Source organism: Orcinus orca, chromosome 2 (genome assembly GCF_937001465.1).
Source record: "Orcinus orca chromosome 2, mOrcOrc1.1, whole genome shotgun sequence".
Lineage (NCBI taxonomy): Eukaryota > Metazoa > Chordata > Mammalia > Artiodactyla > Delphinidae > Orcinus > Orcinus orca.
The window spans coordinates 135,008,137-135,032,407 of NC_064560.1; the positions used below are offsets into that span (position 1 = coordinate 135,008,137).

At 38.4% G+C, this 24,271-nt stretch overlaps 1 protein-coding gene across 6 annotated transcripts in view; it reads left to right on the forward strand.

Annotated features, from left to right (window-relative positions):
* The window catches only part of NUBPL (NUBP iron-sulfur cluster assembly factor, mitochondrial), a 253,222-nt gene that overhangs the window by 158,155 nt on the left and 70,796 nt on the right, over window positions 1-24,271 (forward strand). For all 6 annotated transcript variants that reach the window (XM_004282132.3, XM_049706798.1, XM_049706797.1 and 3 more), the window contains one exon: window positions 14,355-14,448. In XM_004282132.3, coding sequence (XP_004282180.1) covers window positions 14,355-14,448 — 94 coding nt within the window. The remainder of the gene's footprint in view (window positions 1-14,354; window positions 14,449-24,271) is intronic.

The following is a 24,271-nucleotide window of genomic DNA, read 5'->3' on the forward strand; positions in this document are numbered from 1 at the left end:
GGGAGGAGTAGCCCTCCATGAAGGTGAGAATACCAGTAAGGCTTTTATTTTTACAACACAACATTTTTGCATCTGAGCATCAAATTTCAAAACATGACTTTTTGATTCATAGATATTTGCTGCTGAATTTATGTTATAATGTTTGGCCAAATATCTAGCACAAGCCTAAGATGATTTCTGATTGAAAGAGCCTAGCTGAGGAATGCTAACCAGTCATTCTCAAGTTTTCTTCATAGATCACTTGTGTAGGTCATCTTTGCAAAACCATGAAAATGTTATGTTCTGAGCTTTCATCAAGAGTCTGTGTAAGAAATGTCTATGTCTCTTCTTCTTTTGGAGGATGTTGGAAGAGGAATGGGACAGTGGGGATGGGGTAACTGTTATGGAAAGGCGGTACATTATATGGCAAGAATGTGGGCTGTGGTGACAGAAGGTTAGTAGCTTTGGTGGTGGGAGGATGTGGAAGGTCTCTTTTGATTGTCTATGTTTTTCAACAAAATTAGACATTTATTGGGTATATACGTACCTGGGTACTATACTTAGCCTGAAGATATAAAAGTGAACAAGACTACTATTTAAATAGGAGGACAGCAGTTTGGCTCTATTGTTAGTACACATTTCTTCCAGTTTTTTGGTTTGTGCTCAAGTTTTAGTCTTAGTTTGCTCACTGTTGGTCTTTCTTCCCCCCTATTTTTATTTTTTCATTGATTGGGGAATTGAGAGAGAGGGGAGAGATACCAACGGATTGATTCAGGCCATAAAATCAACTTACATTTTATGTTGGGTATCTGCATATATTTCTTTACTCTGACTTATTGTCCTATATGTTAATATTTCAGAATTACTGAGACTATACCTGATTCAAGGAGTTAATTTCTTACATCCAGATAGTCTTGCTTTCTGATGCCGAAGTAGTTTGGTCAGAACTTCAACCTTTAGTTTTATTTGTTCATTCATAACTAGTTTGCTGTTTTAAATACAAGAATCAAACCTCATACCATATGCCTATTTTGATGCAATTTTGCAAAAGTATGTACTCATATTAAATAAAATTATTTCTTCACTGGAAGAGAAAAAAAAGAATTCTCGTGTTAAATGTGACTTGAAATTCATAATCTGATTAACAAGAGTCTAGTTGATAGCAAAGGTTTTTAAATGGACAGCCATGATTTTAAATTAAAAATGACTTATCTGGACATCAGTACGCAGCTAAGAGAAAATATGTTCCAAAATAGCATGTATGTATCATTATTATCTTATCTGAGAAACCATAGCTTACTAACGAGAGTTAGTTTCTGTATAGAACACAGGTTTGTATTGAGCCTCACCATGATACAGTTAGTTTTCTTGTACTTCATGGCATTGCTTACTTCCTACTCTGGCCTGCATTCTGTTATTATGCACGTGCCACTGGAGGCAGGGATATGTTAGGGAGAATTAGGGCACAAGTTCTATTTATTTACAGGTTTTGGGGGTAATTTTTGTTTGAGAAGGGTATGATGATACTTAAGTAATATTAGTTTTCCAGTTTTATAGACAGCAAACTGAGGTCTAGAAAGATAACTTTCATCAGGATTACAGGTGATATACTAATTGGTTTGTTTGTTGTCCTCCTATCCCCGTTTCATGGAGACAGGAACTTCAGGTATCTTGTTCATGGCTGTATTCCCAGTGTCTAGAACAGCGCGTGGCACATGTAAATGTTGGTATTAATTTCTAAGTTAGGGTTAAATTCTATAATGATGATTCTGTGTATCCACTTATTTATCTTCTGGTTTTAGGCATGCATATTAATGTGTGATCTGAAATATTAAGATGAATATGAAGATACCTGTTGAGGAAAGAACAACTAGATATAATACCACATTCACTTGTTCATCAGGGTACAAGATTATTCTGAACAAGCCTGCGTATAATGACCAGTGTGCATAAATGAGAATGGAGAAACAGCTGCTCATTTAACGGTCTTTTAATGAGATGCATAAACTTCGGTCTGTTTTTCTGTTTCTTTGCAATTTAGTGATTTCAGGTTTCTTAGATGTCTTTTGGGTACTTCTGAAGTAATTATGTAGCTTAGGAAGTCGGAAAGTGCTGAAGTTGATGAGATGGGAATTAGATTGTTTTACGTGTTTTTTTTACCCCCCTCTATCCTCAAACCTACTTCCAATCTATATCTGTATCACCTTCATCTCTATTCTTTCTCCATCCTTAATCCTTCTCAAAATGCTTTGTTAAACTTAGTTATAGCTAAAAGCTGCTGCATTGTTTAGTTTTCGCTAGGAAAAGTCACTTATGACAGTACATTTATTGTTTTTTCTTCAGCTTTGTAGGTGGCAGGTCTACTTAACAGGAGCAAGATACAGGTCACTAAAATGTAGAAATTTAATTAATATATTCAAACAACAGATGTGATTTCTGCTCACTTCCTAGCCCTTATTTTTAGTCATTTACATCTTTTAAATTGTACTTTGACCCAGTGTTTTCATGCTTAATTTTTACTGGTGAGAAATTTCCCTTTAATTTGCAAAAAGCCACTTAACTCAGCTTATGACATGTAAACATATGGAAAATATATTTTTAAATTACTTGTTCAGGTCATTTTGGAATGTGGTGACCTCAGAAATAGACAGATATTTTCCTAGCACCTGGTTAGAAGAGTAGACATGATAGGCTTATTGAGAGAAATTTTAATTTTGACTTGCATGATATGACAAGCTTCTCTTTAAAGTAACTTTTTTCAATACAATACTATTTAATTATTTAATGTTTTTTAGAAAATCCGTGATTTCATTTCCTCTTCAGAAAGAAACCTCTATAAATCAGACAAAGTTATTTTTATTATCCATATTTGGCAGAGGCAAATCATTGGCAAATCATTTGATTTTGGAGTTACAGTTCCTTTATCTGTAAAATAAGGACATTGGACAGGATAATCTCTAGAGTCCCTCCTAGCTCTAAAATTCTCTGTTTATAACCATCGTAAGATGAGCTAACAGAGGCATAAAAATGTTAAGCAGCTTGGATAAGTTCAAACAATGAATTAATAATAAAACCTTGATATGTGACTTTCTGACTGACCTATTTATTGACACTTTCACACAACCATTATGCCTGAAACTGAAACTGCTGATTTCTTTCTTTCTTTACAGAAAACATATCAGTTAAAAAAAATTATGCTACAAATATAATCCTTTTTATTTTTCTAAAAGCTCAAATATATTTCTGTAGTCTCAAGTTAAATCCTTGGGATTTAATAGGTGCTTATTCATATTTTTAAAAGGAGGATATCTTACAAATAGCGGTTCACATAGCAACAAAAGACAAATCAGAAAACAAAGCATATCTTAAGTTATGAAGTATGAGTAATAAAGTAAGTCAAAAGTAAACCAATTTCACGTATAGCAAAAGAAAAAAATAGAAAAGATTCTTGTGACAATTTTCTTCCATGCTTTTATTTTATATTATTATTATTGTACAAATTATTCCACAATTTGTATCTGAATGTGTGATAAGCATTGGAATGATTCGAGCTTTCTTTTGTTGTTTGAGTATATCTCAGTCATGAGTGTTTTGTATTAGCTGGAAAATTGGATTAGATCTCTAGACCTTTAAGAGTTTGTGATTGAGTCCCCTCCCCACTCAACTTAGTGGTGGTTCCCTCAACAACTCTTCAGGAATGCATCTATTTTGTAAATTATGACATTTTATATAGATATAACACATTAATTCCTAGATGAGCCAGAACGAGGTATTTTAGGATGACAGAGTAGATTGTAGTTCAAAACAAATTTAGATTTGTGTTCTTTGTAAATTTAAGCTAAATTTTCCATAAGAAATATGATCGTTCCATGAAATAAATGTGTTAAATATACCAATTTGCTTTTAGCTTTCTTGTTTTTATATAAAGTGCTCCCTTAAAAAAAATAGCTTGTTTTGATATTTTGGTGCTTTTGATAAGAATACTTTTTATTTACTTTTTTCTGTAAGCAAATCTCTCACAGATGTTTTTCAAGTTACATAAACAGGTCATGGTCACATTTTCTTTTTTTAAGTAGTTGGAAGGAACCTTAGTGATCATCTAATCTAAAACACTTTAACAGATGAGAAAATTGAGGGCCAGAGAGGTTAACTGGCTGACCCATGGTAATCTAGCTAATTACTGATAAAAATGATTGGAATTTAGGTATGCCAATTTTCCACACTAGAATTCTTCTGTTTGATTAGTAGATATCTGGACTCTTATCTTACCCAGCTAGATTCATAGTCTTGATTTTTACCAAACTCCTCCTTTCCAGTGCTGTTTTTTTTTTAATCATAGTGATTAATGTCTGAATCAGAATTTGAAATCTGAAAGCTGCATTATAATAGCTCATACTTAAAATGTAACTGAATATGGAGCTACAGTTTCTCACAGTTGGTTTTCTATTTGATGTGAGTTAGATCTTTAAATTTTTAGAATAAAAATAGACGGTGGGTAGAATGATGGTTATTGACTTAAAACAAAACTAGAATTTAGTGGTGGATTATTGAAAGATAAAATATTCTTTTTTTTTTTTTTTTTTTTTTTTGCGGTACGCGGGCCTCTCACTGTTGTGGCCTCCAGATGCGCAGGCTCAGTGGCCATGGCTCACGGGCCCAGCTGCTCCGCGGCATGTGGGATCTTCCCAGACCGGGGCACGAACCTGTGTCCCCTCTATTAGCAGGCGGACTCTCAACCACTGCGCCACCAGGGAAGCCCCAAGACCATGCTTTAATATATAAAAGACTCTTAAAGGATCATGTAAGGAAAGAATACTGTGATATACCATTAAAAAATGCTCAGAAATAGAAGAAACATCATTATAATTAACCAGGAAAATGGGAGGGGAAAAAAGGAAACAAATGATTTTTCTATTTCTTATATTATCTAAGTAAATAATTTTCTATGGGTCTATAGTGTCTACTTTATATATGTATTTTATCATACTCTGAAAAAGTGTTGTAGTAAAGATCATTGTTCTTTTTTTAAAAAATATTTATTTATTTATTTGGCTGCGCTGAGTCTTAGTTGCGGCACGCGGGATCTTCTTTGCGGCATGTGGGATCTATTAGTTGTGGCATGCAGGATCTAATTCCCAGACCAGGGATCGAACCTGGGCCCCCTGTATTTGGAGCATGGAATCTTAACCACTGGACCACCAGGGAAGTCTCATAAAGCTCATTTGTTCTTGGGGTTGTGGTAGCAGAAATCTTCAGGGGCTTGGAGAACAGTGACACTGCACCCAGTTCTCTGGGAGACTTGGGAGCATGACTTGAGTCACCCAGACCAGGATTTATATCCCATCTCCATCACTCACCATCAGCCTGGCCTTGGGCAATTTTCTTAACTTCTCTAATCCTGAATATTCTTATCTCTGTAAAATAAGAGATTATAATGCCCATTTTACAATGTTATGTAAATGTATCTACCCTATAATAGGCTCTCATTAACTGTTCATTTCCATTTGCACCCCTTTACCTGTTACCTGTAGACTCTTCCCCTCACCTCTTCCCTATTCACTAGCCAGTTTGACCTGATGGCCCGTAAAACTCAAATGTAGGACTCCAGGTCACAGGTAACTAGAGCTAAAGAAATAAGCTTGACTGGGACAGATCATCTCTAGCATGCAGTACTACACTGGGTAGACTGCTCTGCTGGAACATAGTGTCCCTCAAGTTCAGTAACATCTTTAAGAACCATCAAAGCCATTGGACAATGACTAAGAATCCTCTCTGGGGCTCCATGCAGCTTCTATGGCAGCTACCATCCTGCTCCTTCAGGACCTTGAATCCTCCCAAGTACAATATTTTTTCTAAGGATTTTTTTAAAAGAGTATTATGGTTTTATAGTTTTCCTAATTAAAGGGAGTACCACACATCTAAATATATTTTATAAACTGTCCCAGATTAGATTAATAAAGTGATTTGTTACTCCTACTTAAAAAAAAAAATTTGAAGCTTCAGCCTTTAGGTATATAGGGAGAGTTTTTATTTTTTAATTTCTTTTAGTAATTTTTAAAAATAAAAATATCATGATTCTCAGGCAAGTTTGTAATATTTTAGGCCTTTTTGGTAGCAGTCCTATCCTTCACTAACATCTCCTTCCTTGATCAACATCTGTGGCCTAAAGCAAGACTCTGGAGAATTTAGAGAGATGTTCTCATAATTAACTAAAATATTGTTACTTTTGTGATAACATCATTATTTTTATATTGTGAAGTTTTACTGTTTCAGTTGTACTATGGATTTACATGGGACGTCTGTAGGCTAGCCTGGGAATTGGATAATCTTTTAAACATTATTTTAGAAACTAGGTACCAAAGATTGACCCATATATCAACTTTTGGGTAAGAAGTCCTCTGTGAATTGATGCTATCTCCAGGTTGTCAGGGTCAGTCTTGCTCTATATCTGCTAGAACAATTAAGGAAATGTGAGATGATGATAAAGGGAAAGATAAAGAGTAAAGTTTCTCTTTCTTTCTCAAAACATTACTGCTATCACATGGGTTGGTAGTGCCTTTGGAGGGATTTAGTCAAGAAGTTTTCCACCCCCACCCCCTTTTCCTACGGAAAGGAAGAAATTTTTTTTGTTTTATAAATCTATTTATTTGTTTTTATTTATTTTTGGCTGTGTTGGGTCTTCACTGCCACACGCGGGCTTTCTCTAGTTGCGGCAAGCGGGGGCTACTCTTTGTTGCTGTTCGCAGTCTCTAGGCGCGTGGGCTTTAGTAGTTGTGGTTTGTGGGCTCTAGAGCACAAGCTCAGTAGTTGTGGCGCACGGGCTTAGTTGCTCCACGGCACGTGGGCTCTTCCCAGAACAGGGCTCGAGCCCTGCATTGGCAGGCAAATTCTTAACCACTGCTCCACCAGAGAAGTCCCAGAATGGAAGAAAGTTGAAAATGGATTAGAGAACTTTCATCCGAAAAAAATGAAAATATTAGGGAAGAACTTTTAGATCATTGTTGTAACTTAAATAATGTGTTTTCATCTTATAACTGGGTCAGCTGTTATCAAAATAGTCTCAAGGATAAGTTCATTATATTTTGTTGCGTCACTTATTTCCACAAGCCAATAGGCCATCAACTCAAGTAGAAATTTTTTTGTTATTCAGATTTTTATTGTGGTATTTATATTTAAATAATTTCACCTTTATAGCAGTTTTCTTCTTGCAACCGAAATAAAATATTGCATGATTTTATGAATAAATCACTGGGCAGAGCAAAAAATATGGTTCAGACTTAATCCTATTTTGTGTTCTATTTTAGGTTTATATTTTATATAAAAGGTACCTCACATGGCAAAAAATTTAATTTTAGTAGTATAATAAAATTGTAAGGAGCAATCCACAAATGGGCAGAAGACCTAAATAGACACTTCTCCAAAGAAGATATACAGATTGCCAACAAACACATGAAAGAATGCTCAACACCACTAATCATTAGAGAAATGCAAATCAAAACCACAATGAGGTTTCACCTCACACCAGTTAGAATGGCCACCATCAAAAAATCTACAAACAATAAATGCTGGAGAGGGTGTGGAGAAAAGGGAACCCTCTTACATTGCACTGTTGGTGGGAGTGTGACAGCCACTATGGAGAAAAGTATGGAGGTTCCTTAAAAACTAAAAATAGAACTACTGTACGACCCAGCAATCCCACTACTGGGCATATACCCTGAGAAGACCATAATTCAAAAAGAGTCATGTACCATAATGTTCACTGCAGTTCCATTTAGCTCTGTTTACAAGAGCCAGGACATAGAAGCAACCTAAGTGTCCATCGACAGATGAACGGATAAAGAAGATGTGGCACATATATACAATGGAATATTACTCAGCCATAAGAGGAAATGAAATTGAGTTATTTGTAGTGAGGTGGATGGACCTAGAGTCTGTCATACAGAGTGAAGTAAGTCAGAAAGAGAAAGACAAATACCGTATGCTAAGACATATATATGGAATCTAAAAAAAAAAAAAAAAGATTATGAAGAACCTAGGGACAGGACAGGAATAAAGACGCAGATGTAGAGAATGGACTTGAGGATGCAGGGAGGGGGACGGGTAAGCTGGGACAAAGTGAGAGAGTGGCATGGACTTATATATACTACCAAATGTAAAATAGATAGCTAGTGGGAAGCAACCACATAGCACAGGAAGATCAGCTCGGTGCTTTGTGACCACCTAGACGGGTGGGATAGGGACGGTGGGAGGGAGACGCAAGAGGGAGGAGATATGGGGATATATGTATACGTATAGCTGATTCGCTTTGTTATACAGCAGAAACTAACACACTATTGTAAAGCATTTATACTCCAATAAAGAAGTTAAAAAAAAAAAGAAAAAAAAATTGTAAGGAGCAACTTGACTCAGAATCAGTCAGTGGTTATTGATTGAACACTGAACACTGGTTCATTATAGAGGGGATTGGCTGTGGAAAGGGAGTCTGGAGATGTATAAAGAATGGGTTCTTCTGTCAGGAAGCTTACACTGAAGTTGGGGAGATAATTTTGTATAAAAATAATTACCGTAGAATTCTTAGAGCTTGAAGACCCATTCAAACCTTGGAAATTAGTTGAATCAAAAATCCTAGGAGCTTGATGATTTGCCTGACGTATTTGTCCACGGGCCTGAGACAAGGTTAGCTGCATCTCCTATGCCAGTAGTGGCATGGTTTCATGTCTGGGATTCTAAGCAAAGCACAGGTACACTGTTCTATTTGCTATTAGGGTTGAAACATGCCTAACAGTGGTTGGAGAACCAGGAAGTCAGGAACAGGTAGCAGGACTTAGGTACAGGACAGAAGTAGCAACAGATACAGACCAGGCCAGACAGACAGAGTCAGACATCAGGACACTACCTTGAGATCTACTAATTATGAGTCAAATAGGCATAAGAGTCAAAACCAACTCTTCAGTGACTAATTAAGAGCAGACAGGAAGGAAAGAGGCAGTGTCTGGCTCAGCCCAACTTCCTTTAAGAATTTGCCCTCTCACTGATGGAATATTCTAAGCATTATATGAATGGGCTGCCGGGACACAGCCCACTTTTAAATTACTCAGTCTAGATTTTGTCCCATTTCTCCTGCTTTGTGATTCCTCTTTTCATTAAGTTACCTTTTTCTTGCCCTCAGGAGTCTTGGCCACCACTTTGGCTCTAGCAGTTTATAGCTCTGCCTCTCTTTCTTGGCAGTGTTTTTCCTCCCTGATTCGACAGGGGCCCAGGGCCCATCCCTGCTGATATTGTTTTCACCTGGCTCACATTGGCCTTGCTGACAGACCTGGGATAGCTGGGACACTCTGCCTTTGCTTTGGAAAAGCACATGTTGACCCTGTGGTACTTAAACATGGCCTGTGTAGTGCTGATGATGGAGTCTGCTACCCTGGAGGTTGACTGTGGTACACTGCTCCCGCCAGCTAAGAAGCCAAAAATGGAATGCATCTATGGGCCCTTTCTTTTCAACACTTACAACTCAGCCACTTTGCACTTGTGCTCCTGGCATCCTCTGAAGCAAGGCCTGATAGCTTCTGCTTTGGTCAGCTTCTTAATAGAAGTATCCATGGAAGAAAGTGGTCCACCTTCTTTACCCATTCATAGCACCACACTCTTCATAACTGATGTCCTGATGTCTTCATAGCCTTATCTGTCCAAATATAAGACACACTTTTATCTCCCAGTTACTCCTCAGAAAAGAGGGAATTGCCTTTATTTGAGTTTTTGAGTTACCCTCAGATTATCAGGCATTATTCTGAATATAAAATACAAAGTATTGTTTGGAGAAGACATGTTGGCCTAAAATTACCCCAGTCAGTGTTAGTTTGGAATATTTTCCCTGTGTAAAGTTGACAAGAAAGAAATAAAAATAATTTAACAGAGATTTAGTCATTATTTTTTAAATAAATTTATTTATTTATGGCTGCATTGGGTCTTTGTTGCTGTGCGTGGGCTTTTTCTAGTTGCGGCGAGTGGGGGCTACTCTTTGTTGTGGTGCACAGGCTTCTCTTGTTGCGGAGCATGGGCTCTAGGTGCATGGGCTTCAGTAGTTGTGGCATGGGGGCACAGTAGTTGTGGCTCACAGGCTTAGTTGCTCCGTGGCATGCGGGATCTTCCCGGACCAGGGCTCAAACCCATTTCCCCTGCATTGGCAGGCAGATTCTTAACCACTGTGCAACCAAGGAAGTCCCAGTAGTTATTTCTGATAGCATAAACTTCAAGTGTTGGTTGTCTTAATAAACAAAGAGAAAGAGCAGTAAAAAACAAAAGCAATACCATAGGTTGTGCTGTTATAGCAATTACAAATGCATATTTATAGGACACATGAAAAAACAGCTGTTCTAATGTTATATGAATGGCTTTGGACAAAAGCTCAGTGACTACATTATATCAATATTCGATTCCAGAAGTCCTGTATCTCAAACCCTTTAGAGGGGAATAAAGGTTATGTACTACTGTGTAAAAGAGGCATCTTGCACAAAGCCTCTGTTGGCAGACTCAGGTCTGAATGCTGCCCCTAATCTGTACCTCATCCCATCCTTCACAGTTGCCCTGACCACTGGATTTGATTTTATTTTTTTACCCTCCCATTATGCTGTTTATGTCCCTCTTTAGATGTAATGCACATATTTGATTTCCTGGCTGCACTGCTGAATTCTCTGCTGCAGCACTGCCTCCTTATCCACAGGGCATCTCTGAACTACCTTGGTAACTCCACTTCTAGACTGATTCAGTCTGTTCTGCTGGGATCCTTTGAGTCTGGAGCCTGAGAGGGAGCCAAGCAGGTTTTACTAGAGGTGGGGTTACCTTGAGGCTAATGAAGCTTAAGTTCAGGGTTCCACACTGTCATGGGCTCCTAAGAGATGCTGGGAGTTGTAGAGTGTTCTCAGTGGAGAGAGGAAGCCGGTTGCAGTCAGGAAGCATTTCTATGTAAGCATTTCTGTTGTTCAAGAGACCTCAGAGAAGGGAACTTGAATCTCTAAGGCTCCAGCATTTTATGATGATTTCTTGTACATTCTAAATAAATATTTACTTTTGTATCAAATTTTGCATTCCTAACTGCATTCTAATTCTTAGAGACAACCACCCAAATTGTATATGGTTCAGGCCACACAAAATCTGGATCGGTCGCTTGGTTTTACTAAATGAGATACCTGGGTGTTTTGCTAGTACTTATTTCTCTATATTTAGTAATAAATAATTTATATGCGTAAATAAACACTGAGAAGAATCTAGAGAATCCCTAAATCATTCTAAAATCAATGCTTTGGTGATTATTTTGTAAGAGAACTGGAACTTCCTGGCAGCCAGTATATTTCAATATTAATATTAGCGAATGCTCTAAAACTGGAACTCAGATACTGACTTCATTTCTGTTCAAGTCTGCAAGCCTTTGTGAAATGCCTACTATGTGAGATGAAGGTGTTGGTCCAGGTGTTTTTTTTCTTCCCCCAGAAAGTTTGAATTCAGTTTGAGTCATTTGAAATTAATTGTCTTAACAGCGATATATTTTTAGTTCCTTGGAACCATAATAACAGTTCTCTTTAAAGAAATAAGAAATTGGAGCCAATGTGATAAATATGATTAAATGCCAAAGAACAACAATGATAAATTGTTGGCACCAGTCATTTGATGTCCTCTGAAACAAAGAGACTTGTCAGTCTGCCAGTGCTAGGAATTTCAGTGCAGAGGATATAAAATGAAAAGTATCCTTTGTCTTTTTTGTAAATAGTTTCATAGATGATGGTCATGGGTAACTTAGGGGTAACTATTTTTCAAACCAAGAAACCCTATATTGAAAACGAACTACTTCATGTTCATCATTTCATCATTCTCTTAAAATGTGTCATTAAATCAGTGTCAAGTACTTGTGTTTGAGAAATATTATAGAATTCCTAAAAGACCTGTCAGTATATCATGACATATACTGATAAATGTGTTGAAGAAGGACACATTCAGAGAAGGAAGGAGACTGATGGTTGGGGGAGTGCTATTTTAGAAAGGCCTTCCTAGCTATCCCTTGAATACGCCAAGCATATCCGCATCTCAGGTCCTTTGCACTTGCTACTGCTTCTGCCTGGAATGCTTTCTGAGAATTGCATCAGTTATTTTTCTCACTTCACTCCAGGCTCTGACCACCCTGTCAAAAGTAGCATCTTCTACCACTCTATTCCTTTTCCCTCTTCTTCATGTGTTCCTCACCATCGGACCATGGGAACTGAAGAGACTCAAAGAAATTCTTTGATAAATCCTTAGCTGTCTGAACTCTTACTACTTGCCCTCTGAAATTCAAGAATTGAAGATTTTAAAACTATCTCTCTCTTTTTTTTCTAATTTTATTTTTTGGCCATGCCGTGTGGCATGTGAGATCTTAGTTCCCCCACCAGGGATCGAACCTGTGCCCCCTGCACTGGAAGCACGGAGTCCTAACCACTGGACCACCAGGGAAGTCCCTAAAACTGTCTCTTGCTATTTGATCTGGATATATCCAAATCAGGAACCAAGTAATTTTGTGTAGTAAGGGGTACTTGTTTTCTCTGTAGCACTTGTCTTTGATTTGCTTGTCTTTCTGCCTGTTTATCTACCTGTCTTCCTCACTAAAACATTAGTTGCCTGGTGGCTGGGACTTTGTTTTTTTCACTGCTGTATCTTCATCACCTGGAACAGTGCCTGGCATCAATTCTCAGTAAATATGTGTTGAATAAAAGTGTTAATACATGAATGAATCCATCTGACCCAATATCATCTAAATTTTAAAAATATGTGATTATATGGAAAAGGCTTATCTCACATTATTAAGTTTTAAGAAACAGGATATGGGATTATATACACAGTATGATTTACATTTAAAAATTTTTGGATCTTTGCATGTGTTTATTTATTCATTCATTTCTTGAAAGAAAACTTATTGAGCATCTCCTATGTATCCATTCTTTGTTACGTATTCTGTCATCTACAGTTTCATGAGAAGACAGATACTGAAATAACAGTAAATGAATGCCATCTTTCCCCCTGCACTGCTCTTCAGCTATGTTGATCTTTCGGTTTCTCTAACTTCTTTGCACAGGTTATATCATTATGTGCTTAATATCTGTCTCCCTCTGTATTGTAAATTCTGTGAGGCTAAGGACCATGATACCATTTAATTATCAATACCTAGCTCAATGCCTAATATATAGTAGGTACTCAATAAACATTTGTTGGGTGAATGAATGAATGAATGAATGAACAAACGATTAGAAGAATTGTTCCTACATAGTAGGAACACCATATCTAATCTTTAATGGAAGTTATGGGAAGTAAATTTCAAGCTACGATCTAAAGAATGAGGAGGAATTAGCAAGTGAAGAAGACCAGGCAGAGATTCTGAAGCTAAAACTTAGATTTTATCCTAAAAGCAATAGAAGAGTTTTAAGCAAAAAAGTGGCACTATCAAACCAATTTTCACTGGTGTTAGGAACACACTGTATGGGCAGTGCTAGACCAGAGAGATTGGTTGGGAGACTTTAGTGATAGATGCCTGTGGCCTATGTTTGGTTCTCGGCCATGCAGAAAGAGAGACATGGATACATTTGAGAGATTTTTAGAAGGCATAATCAGTAACTGGGGATAGCAAGGGAAAGGGAACAGTTAAGTATTATCCCAAGCCTTTGCCTTAGGTAACTAAGGGGATCCTAGGGCCTTTCACTGAAACTGGGGACTCAGAAGGAAGAACCACTTGAGGAGAAAAGAGCCTGAGGTACCCTTGAGCCCTATCTAATTGAGGCTGAGCATTAAGGACTTGGTTAAACAGCTGAATTTTCTAGATATAGATACTTAGAAAAGTGCCTGAAAAGAAATAATCAAAATGTTAATTTGGAACTCTAGGTATATTTCTAAAATTCTCTTATTAAGTTTTGGTTTTCATTATTAGTGTGTTTTATGAAGGAAAAATAATAAACTTAAAACAATTATATTAAGATCTGCTATAGGAAACACTGTACCAAAAACCACAAAGGACAAAAAGCTAAGACCTCCTTAGGTAAAATACGGGCTATTTTCAGTGAAAATAAATGAGTGGTCCCGAATAGAAGTCCATTGTGCAAGGGGTTCGCCATTATGGTATGTGTGTGTTTTGTGGTGTCATTTGAAAGTTTAACCTTATTGGTCAGAAAAGTTCTGCTAGAGGCAAAGATTGTTTCTTCTTCATCCATTTATCAGCCCTCAGCCCAGACCCTGGCATTTACTAATGGTTCAAGTGAAAGCTATTATTTTAGCTTTGTTATTAATTCATTTATTTTTGTTTATATCACTATTCACCACATTTGTTTATACAGTGATGTTATTTGTGTCATCTTGGTTTTTAGGTAGATTGGGGTCAACTGGACTATTTAGTTGTTGACATGCCACCAGGAACTGGAGATGTGCAGTTATCAGTCTCACAGAATATTCCTATTTCAGGTAACTCTTTTTTTTTTTTTTTTTGTAGTAAAATTGTTTCACAATGTTGTGTTAGTTTCTGCTGTACAGTGAAGTGAATCAGCTATATGCACACCCATATCCCCTCCCTATTGGAACTCCCACCCCCCCATCCCACCCATCGAGGGCATCACAGACCACCAAACTGAGCTCCCTGTGCTATATAAGGTTTCCACTAGCTATCTATTTTACACATGGTAATGTATTTATGTCAAACCTAATCTCCCAGTTCGTCCCACCCTCCCCTTACCCCTGTGTCCACATGTCCGTTCTCTACGTCTACATCTCTATTCCTGCCCTACAAATAGGTTCATCTGTACCATTTTTCTAGATTCCATGTATATGTGTTCATATATGATATTTGTTTTTCTCTTTCTGGTTTACTTCACTCTGTATGCCAGACTCTAGGTCCATCCACATTTCTACAAAAGATCCAATTTCATTCCTTTTTATGGCTGAGTAATATTCCATTGTATATATGTGCCACATCTTCTTTATCCATTCATCTGTCAATGGACACTTAGGTTGCTTCTGTGTCCTGGCTATTGTAAATAGTGCTGCAGTGAACATTGTGGTACATGACTCTTTTTGATGTGGTTTTCTCAGGGTATATGCCCAGCAGGGAATTGCTAGGTCATATGGTAGTTCTATTTTTAGTTTTTTAAGAAACCTCCATATTGTTCTCCCTAGTGGCTGGATCAATTTACATTCCCACCAGCAGTGCAAGAGGGTTCCCTTTTCTCCACACCCTCTCCAGCATTTATTGTTTGTAGATTTTTTGATGATGGCCGTTCTGACTGGTGTGAGGTGATACCTCATTGTAGTTTTGATTTGCATTTGTCTAATAAATAGTGATGTTGAGCATCTTATTGGTGAAATTTAGGTCTTTGGCCCATTTTTTAACTGAGGTGTTTGTTTTTTTGATATTGAGCTCCATGAGCTGTTTATATACTTTGGAGAGTAATCCTTTGTCCACTGATTCATTTGCAAATATTTTCTCCCAAACTGAGGGTTGTCTTTTCATCTTGTTTATGGATTCCTTTGCTGAGCAAAAGCTTTTAAGTTTCCTGAGGTCCCATATGTTTATTTTTGTTTTTATTTTCATTACTCTAGGAGGTGGGTAAAAAAGATCTTCCTGTAGTTTATGTCCAAGAGTGTTTTTCCTATGTTTTCCTCTAAGAGCTTTTTTTTCTTAACAACTTTATTGGAGTGTAATTGCTTTACAATGGTGTGTTAGTTTCTGCTTTATAACAAAGCGAATCAGCTATACATATATCCCCACATCTCCTCCCTTTTGTGTCTCCCTCCTACCCTCCGTATCCCACCCCCTCTAGGTGGTCATAAAGCACTGAGCTCATTACCCTGTGCTATGCGGCTGCTTCCCACTAGCTATCCATTTTACTTGTGGTACTGTATATATGTCCATGCCACTCTCAGTTCGTCCCAGCTTACCCTTCCCGCTCCCCGTGTCCTCAAGTCCATTCTCTACGTCTGCATCTTTATTCCTGTCCTGCCCCTAGGTTCTTCAGAACCATTTTTTTTTTTAGATTCCATATATATGTCTTAGCATACAGTATTTGTTTTTCTCTTTCTGACTTCACTCTGTATGACAGACTCTAGGTCCATCCACCTCACTACAAATAACTCAATTTCATTTCCTTTTTTGGCTGAGTAATATTCCATTGTATATATGTGCCACATCTTCTTTATCCATTCATCTGTTGGTGGACACTTAGGTTCCTTCCATGTCCTGGCTCTTGTAAATAGAGCTTCAGTGAACATTGTGGTACATGACTCTTTTTGAATTATAGTTTTCTCAGGGTATATGCCCAGTAGTGGGATTGCTGGGTCGTAGGGTAGTTCTATTTTTACTTTTTTAAGGAACCTCCATACTTTTCTCCATAGTGGCTGTATCAATTTACATTCCCACCAACAGTGCAGTGTAAGAGGGTTCCCTTTTCTCCACACCCTCTCCAGCATTTATTTGTAGATTTTTTGATGATGGCCATTCTGACTGGTGTGAGGTGATACCTCATTGTAGTTTTGATTTGCATTTCTCTAATGATTAGTGATGTTGAGCATCCTTTCATGTGTTTTTTGGCAATCTGTATATCTTCTCTGGTGAAATGTCTGTTTAGGTCTTCTGCCCATTTTTCAATTGGGATGTTTGTTTTTTTGATACTGAGCTGCATGAGCTGCTTGTATATTTTGGAGATAATCCTTTGTCAGTTGCTTCATTAGCAAATATTTTTTCCCATTCCAGGGGTTGTCTTTTCATCTTATTTATGGTTTCCTTTGCAGTGCAAAAGCTTTTAAGTTTCATTAGGTCCCATTTGTTTATTTTTGTTTTTATTTCCATTTCTCTAGGAGGTGGTTCAAAAAGGATCTTGCAGTGATATATTTCATAGAGTGTTCTGCCTATGTTTTCCTCCAAGAGTTTTATAGTGTCCAGTCTTATATTTGGGTATTTAATCCATTTTGAGTTTATTTTTGTGTATGGTGTTAAGGGAGTGTTCTAATTTTATTCTTTTTCATGTAGCTGTCCAGTTTTCCCAGCACCACTTATTGAAGAGCCTGTCTTTTCTCCATTGTATGTTCTTGCCTCCTTTGTCATAAATTAGGTGACCATATGTGTGTGGGTTGATCTCCAGGCTTTCTATCCTGTTCCATTGATCTATATTTCTGTTTTTCTGCCAGTACCATACTATCTTGATTACTGTAGCTTTGTAGTATAGTTTGAAGTTGGGGAGCCTGATTCCTCCAGCTCCGTTTATCTTTCTCAAGATTGCTTTGGCTTTTCAGGGTCTTTTGGGTTTCCATACAAATTGTAAAATTTTTTGTTCTAATTCTATGAAGAATGCCATTGTTAGTTTGATGGGGGTTGCATTGAATCTGTACATTGCTTTGGGTAGTATAGTCATTTTCACAATATTGATTCTTCGAATCCAAGAACATGGTATATTTCTCAGTGTGTTTATGTCATCTTTGATTTCTTTCATAAGTGTTTTATAGTTTTCTGATTACAAGTCTTTCACCTCCTTAGGTAGGTTTATTCCTAGGTATTTTATTCTTTTTGTTGCAATGGTAAATGGAAGTGTTTCCTTAATTTTTCTTTCTGATTTTTCATCATTAGTGTATAGGAATGCCAGATTTCTATGCATTAATTTTGTATCCTGCAACCTTACGAAATTCAATGATTAGTTCTAGTAGTTTTCTAGTGGCATCTTTAGGATTATCTGTGTATAGTATCATGTCATCTGCCAACAGTGATAGTTTTACTTCTTCTTTTCCAATTTGTATTCCTTTTATTTCTTTTTCTTCTCTGATTGCCATGGCTAGGACTTCCAAAACTGTGTTGAATAAGAGTGGTGAGAATGGACATCCTTGTCTTGTTCCTATCTTAGTGGAAATGCTTTCAGTTTTTCACCATTTAGTATGATATTTGCTGTGTGTTTGTCATATATGGCTTTTATTATTTTTAGGTAGGTTCCCTCTGTGCCCATTTTCTGGAGATTTTTTATCATAAACCGGTGTTGAATTTTGTCAAAAGGTTTTTCTGCATCTATTGAGATGATCATATGGTTTTTATTCCTTAATTTGTTAATATGGTGTATCACGCTGATTGATTTGCATATACTGAAGAATCCTTGCATTCCTGGGATAAATCCACTTGATCATGCTGTGTGATCACTCTAATGTGTTGCTGGATTCTGTTTGGTAGTATTGAGGATTTTTGCTTCTATGTTCATCAGTGATATTGGTCTGTAACTTTCTTTTTTTGTGATATCTTTGTCTGGTTTTAGTATCAGGGTGATGGTGGCTTCATAGAATGAATTTGGGGGTATTACTCCCTCTGCAGTTTTTTGGAAGAGTTTGAGAAGGATGGGTGTTAGCTCTTCTCTAAATGTTTGATAGAATTAGCTTGTGAAGCCATCTGGTCCTGGACCTTTGTTTGTTGGAAGATTTTTAATTACGGTTTCAATTTCATTACTTTGATAAGTCTGTTTATATTTTCTAATTCTTCTTGGCTCAGTCTTGGAAAATTGTATCTTTCCAAGAATTTATCCCTTTCTTTTGGTTGTTCATTTTATTGGCATATAGTTGTTTGTAGTAGTTTCTTATAATCTTTTGTATTTCTGCAGTGTCAGTTATGAATTCTTTTTCATTTCTAATTTTATTGATTTGCATCCTCTCCCTTTTTTTCTTGTTGAGTCTGGCTAAAGGTTTATCAATTTTGTTTATCTTCTCAAAGAACCAGCTTTTAGTTTTATTGATCTATTCTATTGTTTCTTCATTTCTGTTTTATTTATTTCTGCTCTGATCTTTATGATTTCTTTCCTTCTAGTGACTTTGGGTTTTCTTTGTTCCTGTTTCTCTAGTTGCTTTAGGTGTAAGGTTAGATTGTTTATTTGACGTTTCTTGTTTGTTGAAGTGAGAATGAATTGCTATAAACTTCCCTCATTGAACTGCTTTTGCTGCGTCCCCTACATTTTGGGTTGTCATGGTCGTTCTTTTTTTTTTTTTTTTGCGGTACACAGGCCTCTCACTGTTGTGGCCTCTCCTGTTGCGGAGCGCAGGCTCAGCGGCCATGGCTCACGGGCCCAGCTGCTCCACGGCATGTAGGATCTTCCCAGACCGGGCCACGAACCCGTGTCCCCTGCATCGGCAGGCGGACTCTCAACCACTGCACCACCAGGGAATTCCCCATTTCTATGTAATTTTTTTTTATTTGATTTCTTCAGTGATCTCTTGGTTATTTAGTAGCACGCTGTTTAGTCTCCATGTATTTGTGTTTTTTACAGTTTTTTTCTGTAATTAATTACCAGTCTCATAGCATTGTGTTCAGAAAAGATGCTTGATTCAATTTCAATTTTCTTAAATTTTCCAAGGCTTGATTTGTGAGCCCAGATTTGATCTATCCTGTAGAGTGTTCTGTGTGCACTTGAGAAGAAGTATATTCGGCCACTTTTGGGTGGACAGTCCTATAAATAACAATTAAGTCCATCTTATTTAATGTATCATTTAAAACTTGTTTCCTTATTTATTTTCATTTTGGATGATCTGTCCATTGGTGAAAGTGGGGTGTTAAAGTCCCCTACTATGATTCTGTTACTGTCGATTTCCCCTTTTATGGCTATTAGCATTTGCCTTATGTATTGAGGTGCTCCTATGTTGGGCACATATATATTTATAATTGTTATATATTCTTCTTGGATTTATCCCTTGATCATTATGTATTGTCCTTCCTTATCTCTTGTAACAGTCTTTATTTTAAAGTCTATTTTATCTGATAAGAGTATTGCTACTCCAGCTTTCTTTTGATTTCCATTTGCAAGGAATATCTTTTTCCATCCCTTCATTTTAAGTCTGTATGTGTCCCTAGGTCTGAAGTGGGTCTCATGTTGACAGCACATATACAGGTCTTGTTTTTGTATCCATTCAGCCAGCCTGTGTCTTTTGTTTGGAGCAGTTAATCCGTTTACATTCAAGGTTATTATCGATATCTGTGTTTTTATTACCATTTTTTTAATTGTTTTGGGTTTGTTTTCATGGGTCTTTTTCTTCTCTTGTGTTTCCCGCCTAGAGAAGTTCCTTCAGCATTTGTTGTAGAGCTGGTTTGGTGGTGTTTAATTCTCTTAGCTTTTGCTTGTCTGTAAAGATTTTGATTTCTCTGTGAATCTGAATGAGATCCTTGGTTGATAGAGTAATCTCGGTTGTAGGATTTTCTCTTTCATCACTTCAAGTACATCCTGCCACTCCCTTCTGGCCTGCAGAGTTTCTGCTGAAGAATCAGCTGATAACATCATGAGGATTTCTTTGTATGTTGTTTTTGCTTTTCCGTTGCTGCTTTTTTTTCTTTGAATTTAATTTTTGTTAGTTTGATTAATGTGTATCTTGGTGTGTTCCTCCTAGGGTTTATCCTGTATGGGACTCTCTGCACTTCCTGGACTTGGGTGACTATGTCCTTTCCCATATTAGGGAAGTTTTCAACTATAATCTCTGCAAATATTTTCTCAGACCCTTTCTTTTTCTCTTCTTCTTTTGGAACCCCTATAATTTGAATGTTGGTGTGTTTAGTGTTTGCCCAGAGGTCTCTGAGATTGTCTTCAATTCTTTTCATTCTTTTCCCTTTATTCTGCTCCTTGGCAGTTATTTCCCCTATTGTCTTCCAGCTCACTTATTCGGTCTTCTGCCTCAGCTATTCTGTTATTAATTCCTTCTAGTGTATTTTTTATTTCAGTTACTTTGTTGTTCATCGCTGTTTGTTTGTTCTTTAGTTTTTCTAGATCTTTGATAAACATTTCGTGTATTTTCTCCATCCGTGCCACCATTCTATTTCTGAGATTCTGGATCATCTTTACTATCATTACTCTGAATTATTTTTCAGGTACGTCACCTATTTCCTCTTCATTTATTTGGTCCTGTAGGTTTTTACCGTGCTCCTTCATCTGTGACATATTTTTTGGTCACCCTCCCCCCCCACTTTTTTTTGATGGATGGGATAGTGTTCCGGTCTTACTGGTTGTTTGGCCTGAGGCTTCCAGCAGTGGAATTTGTAGGCTGTTGGTTAGAGCTGGGTCTTGGTGCTGAGATGAGGACCTCTGGAAGACCTCACTCGAATTAATATTCCCTGGGGTCTGAGATTGTCTGTTAATCCAGTGGTTTGGGCTCAGAGCTCCTACCGCAGGAGCTCTGGCCCAACCCCGGGCTCACAAACCAAGATCCCGCAAGCTGTGCAGGGCGGAAAAAAAGAAAAGGAGCAGAACAATAACAAAGAGTAAAACATAAGATTAGAAAACTAACAGATATGTTAGAAAGAATAAAAAATAAACATATAGTTGAAACAACAAGCAGAAGGTAAAACAGAACCACAATAGTAAAAAAAGAGGGGAGAAAAAAAAAAGCCAGAAAAGACCTTGGCTGTGAGGGGCGGGGCTTAGGCAGGGGGTGGGGGTTAGATAGTATGCAGAGCCTATGCCTAGGACCCATGGGACTGGAAAAGACCCTGGGGGTGGCGTAAGGGGTGGGGCTTAGGCTCAATGCAGCAGGAGGGGCCCAAGAGTGCCTCTTGCCTTGGAGGTTGGAGGACCAGGTCCAGGACCCCAGCAGGTTCACTAGGCCCCAGTGGGCGAGGGAAACTCTAGGCGCGTTCCCCCCGATCCTCCGATCCCGCAGGACCCCTTCCCATTGGCGTTTCTTCTTCTCCACACGCTCCCCCATGCCTCTTGGAGCCGCGTGGCCAGAGGAGGCCCCAGGAGGCAGAGGACCAGACCTGGACCCCCACAGCTGGAGGGGCCCTTGCAGAATGAAGGACCAGGCCCAGGAGCCCAGCAGGCTTCCAGAGGCCTGAGTGGGCAGGGGAAATGCTAGACGCACTCCCCCCTGATCCTACAAGCTCCCCAGGTTCCCCAGGGGGTCCCGTGTGGGAACCCCTCCCCCCCCCAGCCACCCCTCAGAGGCGTGGGTCCTGTCTGGCCTTCACTTCTCCTCTTCCTTCACTCCCCCCACGTCCTACCTGGTCACTCAGTGGTTCCTCCCCATCTCCTTGGGCATCAAGGTCCCCACCAGCGTCCACAGGTGCCCTAGTTGTGGGGAGATGTGAGCTCCACATCTTCCCATGCCGCCATCTTGACTCTGCCCCGCTATTTCAGGTAAGTCTTAAAGTTTAAATTAATTTATGCTATCTTTGATGTTTTGTTATTGCCATACAAAAAAACACACTCCATGACAGGCAAACATTTTTATCTCTTAAAAAACATTAAATTTTTTAAATTAAAAAACATATAAATTTACCTTTAGAGATCTGATTCATGAACTAAATTTTTCAAAGTATTTCCAGAATAAACATGTTTACAAAACATAGACAGTTTGAAAAGGTGGTGATGTATGTCTGTGTTCTAGAAAAGAAGTAGTGCTTAAGTATTGTTTAGGTAAAACATGGCTATTTAGTGCATAGCTCTCCAGCACTTATAGCATAGTGCTTGATATGTGGCAGGCACTCAGTAGTAATTTATTGAGTAAATGCTGAATAAGAATATATATTGGGAAAATTTGGCTTTTTGATAAATACAACCATGGGAAAATTTGATATCCTGCTAATTAGTTAATGTTAAAGTTGAGAGCTGTAAACATTAGTTTACATCAAATGCACAATACTTCAGTATGGTAGTGGATATGTTTTTTATGCTATGGATTTTAATATTACTATTAGCTTTTATGTTGAATCTGTTTCTAAGGATTTTCCTAGATCCCAATGGAGAAATAGTTGTAAATCTCTCTTATATACATATGAGGACTTTGGGGAAAATAATGGAAGTTTTAAATGTCTTTTTAAATCAGTTATTTATTGGTAATAAATAACCAAGAGATATCACTGACAATTATCAGAAGGTTTAGAAATTAAGTATTTGATAATATATACACATTGTTTGGAAATATTGTCACTAATACTTATGTGTATTTTTGATGTTTTAGATAGATTTATAACCTTTCTGAAGTCTGAGGCTTTTTCTTTGTTGAGGCAAATTGTAAAGTGTGAAATGGGGGTAAAGTGAAGTAACATAGGAAAATAATTCATCCTTTTTGTAGTAAGTGTTCTATATAGTCTGCTTCTTTTTTTAAGTAGTTTTGGGACTTTTGTATTTTTAAATATTAAGAATGGTCACTACGGTGGCTGGCAGCAAAGAGCCTGAGAGGGTGGCCTCCCCAGGGCCTCACCTGGCTGCCTGGTAGCCCAGGAGAAGGAGGAAGGAGACAGGAGGCTCATGGATGTGGCAGCCCCTGCCCACGGTGGGGAGAGATACTTGAGACTACTGGTGGTGGCCACGTGCAGCCCCGGTGGCTGCTGACTTTGCTGCTAGAGCGCACCTGCTGGCCGGTGGGTCCTGAAGTCCAGGACGCCTGGCGGCTACTGGACTGCCACACACTCTTCTTGTTTTTCCTGGTGGTGATGCAGGCAGGCTGCTCAAAGCCACCAAAATCCAGGTGCACGAGCAATGGCAGCTCGTCAAAGATGTTCTGCAAATTCTCCCCAGCAGGCAGGTACAGGTAGTTCTTGGAATACTGGGCTGAGGAGATCATGCCCAGTCTGAACTCCTCTGAGTGGCTCTTGAACTTGAACTTGCCGAAGCGGGTGTTGTTGATTCGCAGGAAGTTCTTCGTGGACTGAACAAGCTGCAGGTTCCGCTCCTGGAAGTTCTCTGGATCAGCCGTGTGGCTGACAAGGTCTTGGTGCTCTGGGCAGGTGTCAGGCCTGAGCCTCGGAGGTGGGAAACCTGAGTGCAGGACATTGGACCACCAGAGACCTCCTGGCCCCAGATAATATCAATCAGTGAGAGCTCTCCCAGAGATCTCCATCTCAACACTAAGACCCAGCTCCACTCAATGACCAGCAGGCTCCAGTGCTGGATGCCCCATGCCAAACAACTAGCAAGACAGGAACACAACCCCACCCATTAGCAGAGTCTGCCTAAAATCTTAACGAGTTCACAGACACCACAAAACACACCACCAGACATGGTCCTTTCCACCAGAAATACAAGATCCAGCCCCATTTACCAGAACACAGGCACCAGTCCCCTCCACCAGGAAGCCTACACAAGCCACTGAACCAACCTTACCCACTGGGGCAGGCACCAAAAACAATGGGAACTACAAACCTGCAGTCTGCGAAAAGGAGACCCCAAACACAGTAAGTTAAGCAAAATGAGAAGGCAGAGAATTACACAGCAGTTGAAGGAACAAGGTAAAAACACACATAACCAAACAAATGAAGAGGAAATAGGCAGTGTACCTGAAAAAGAAT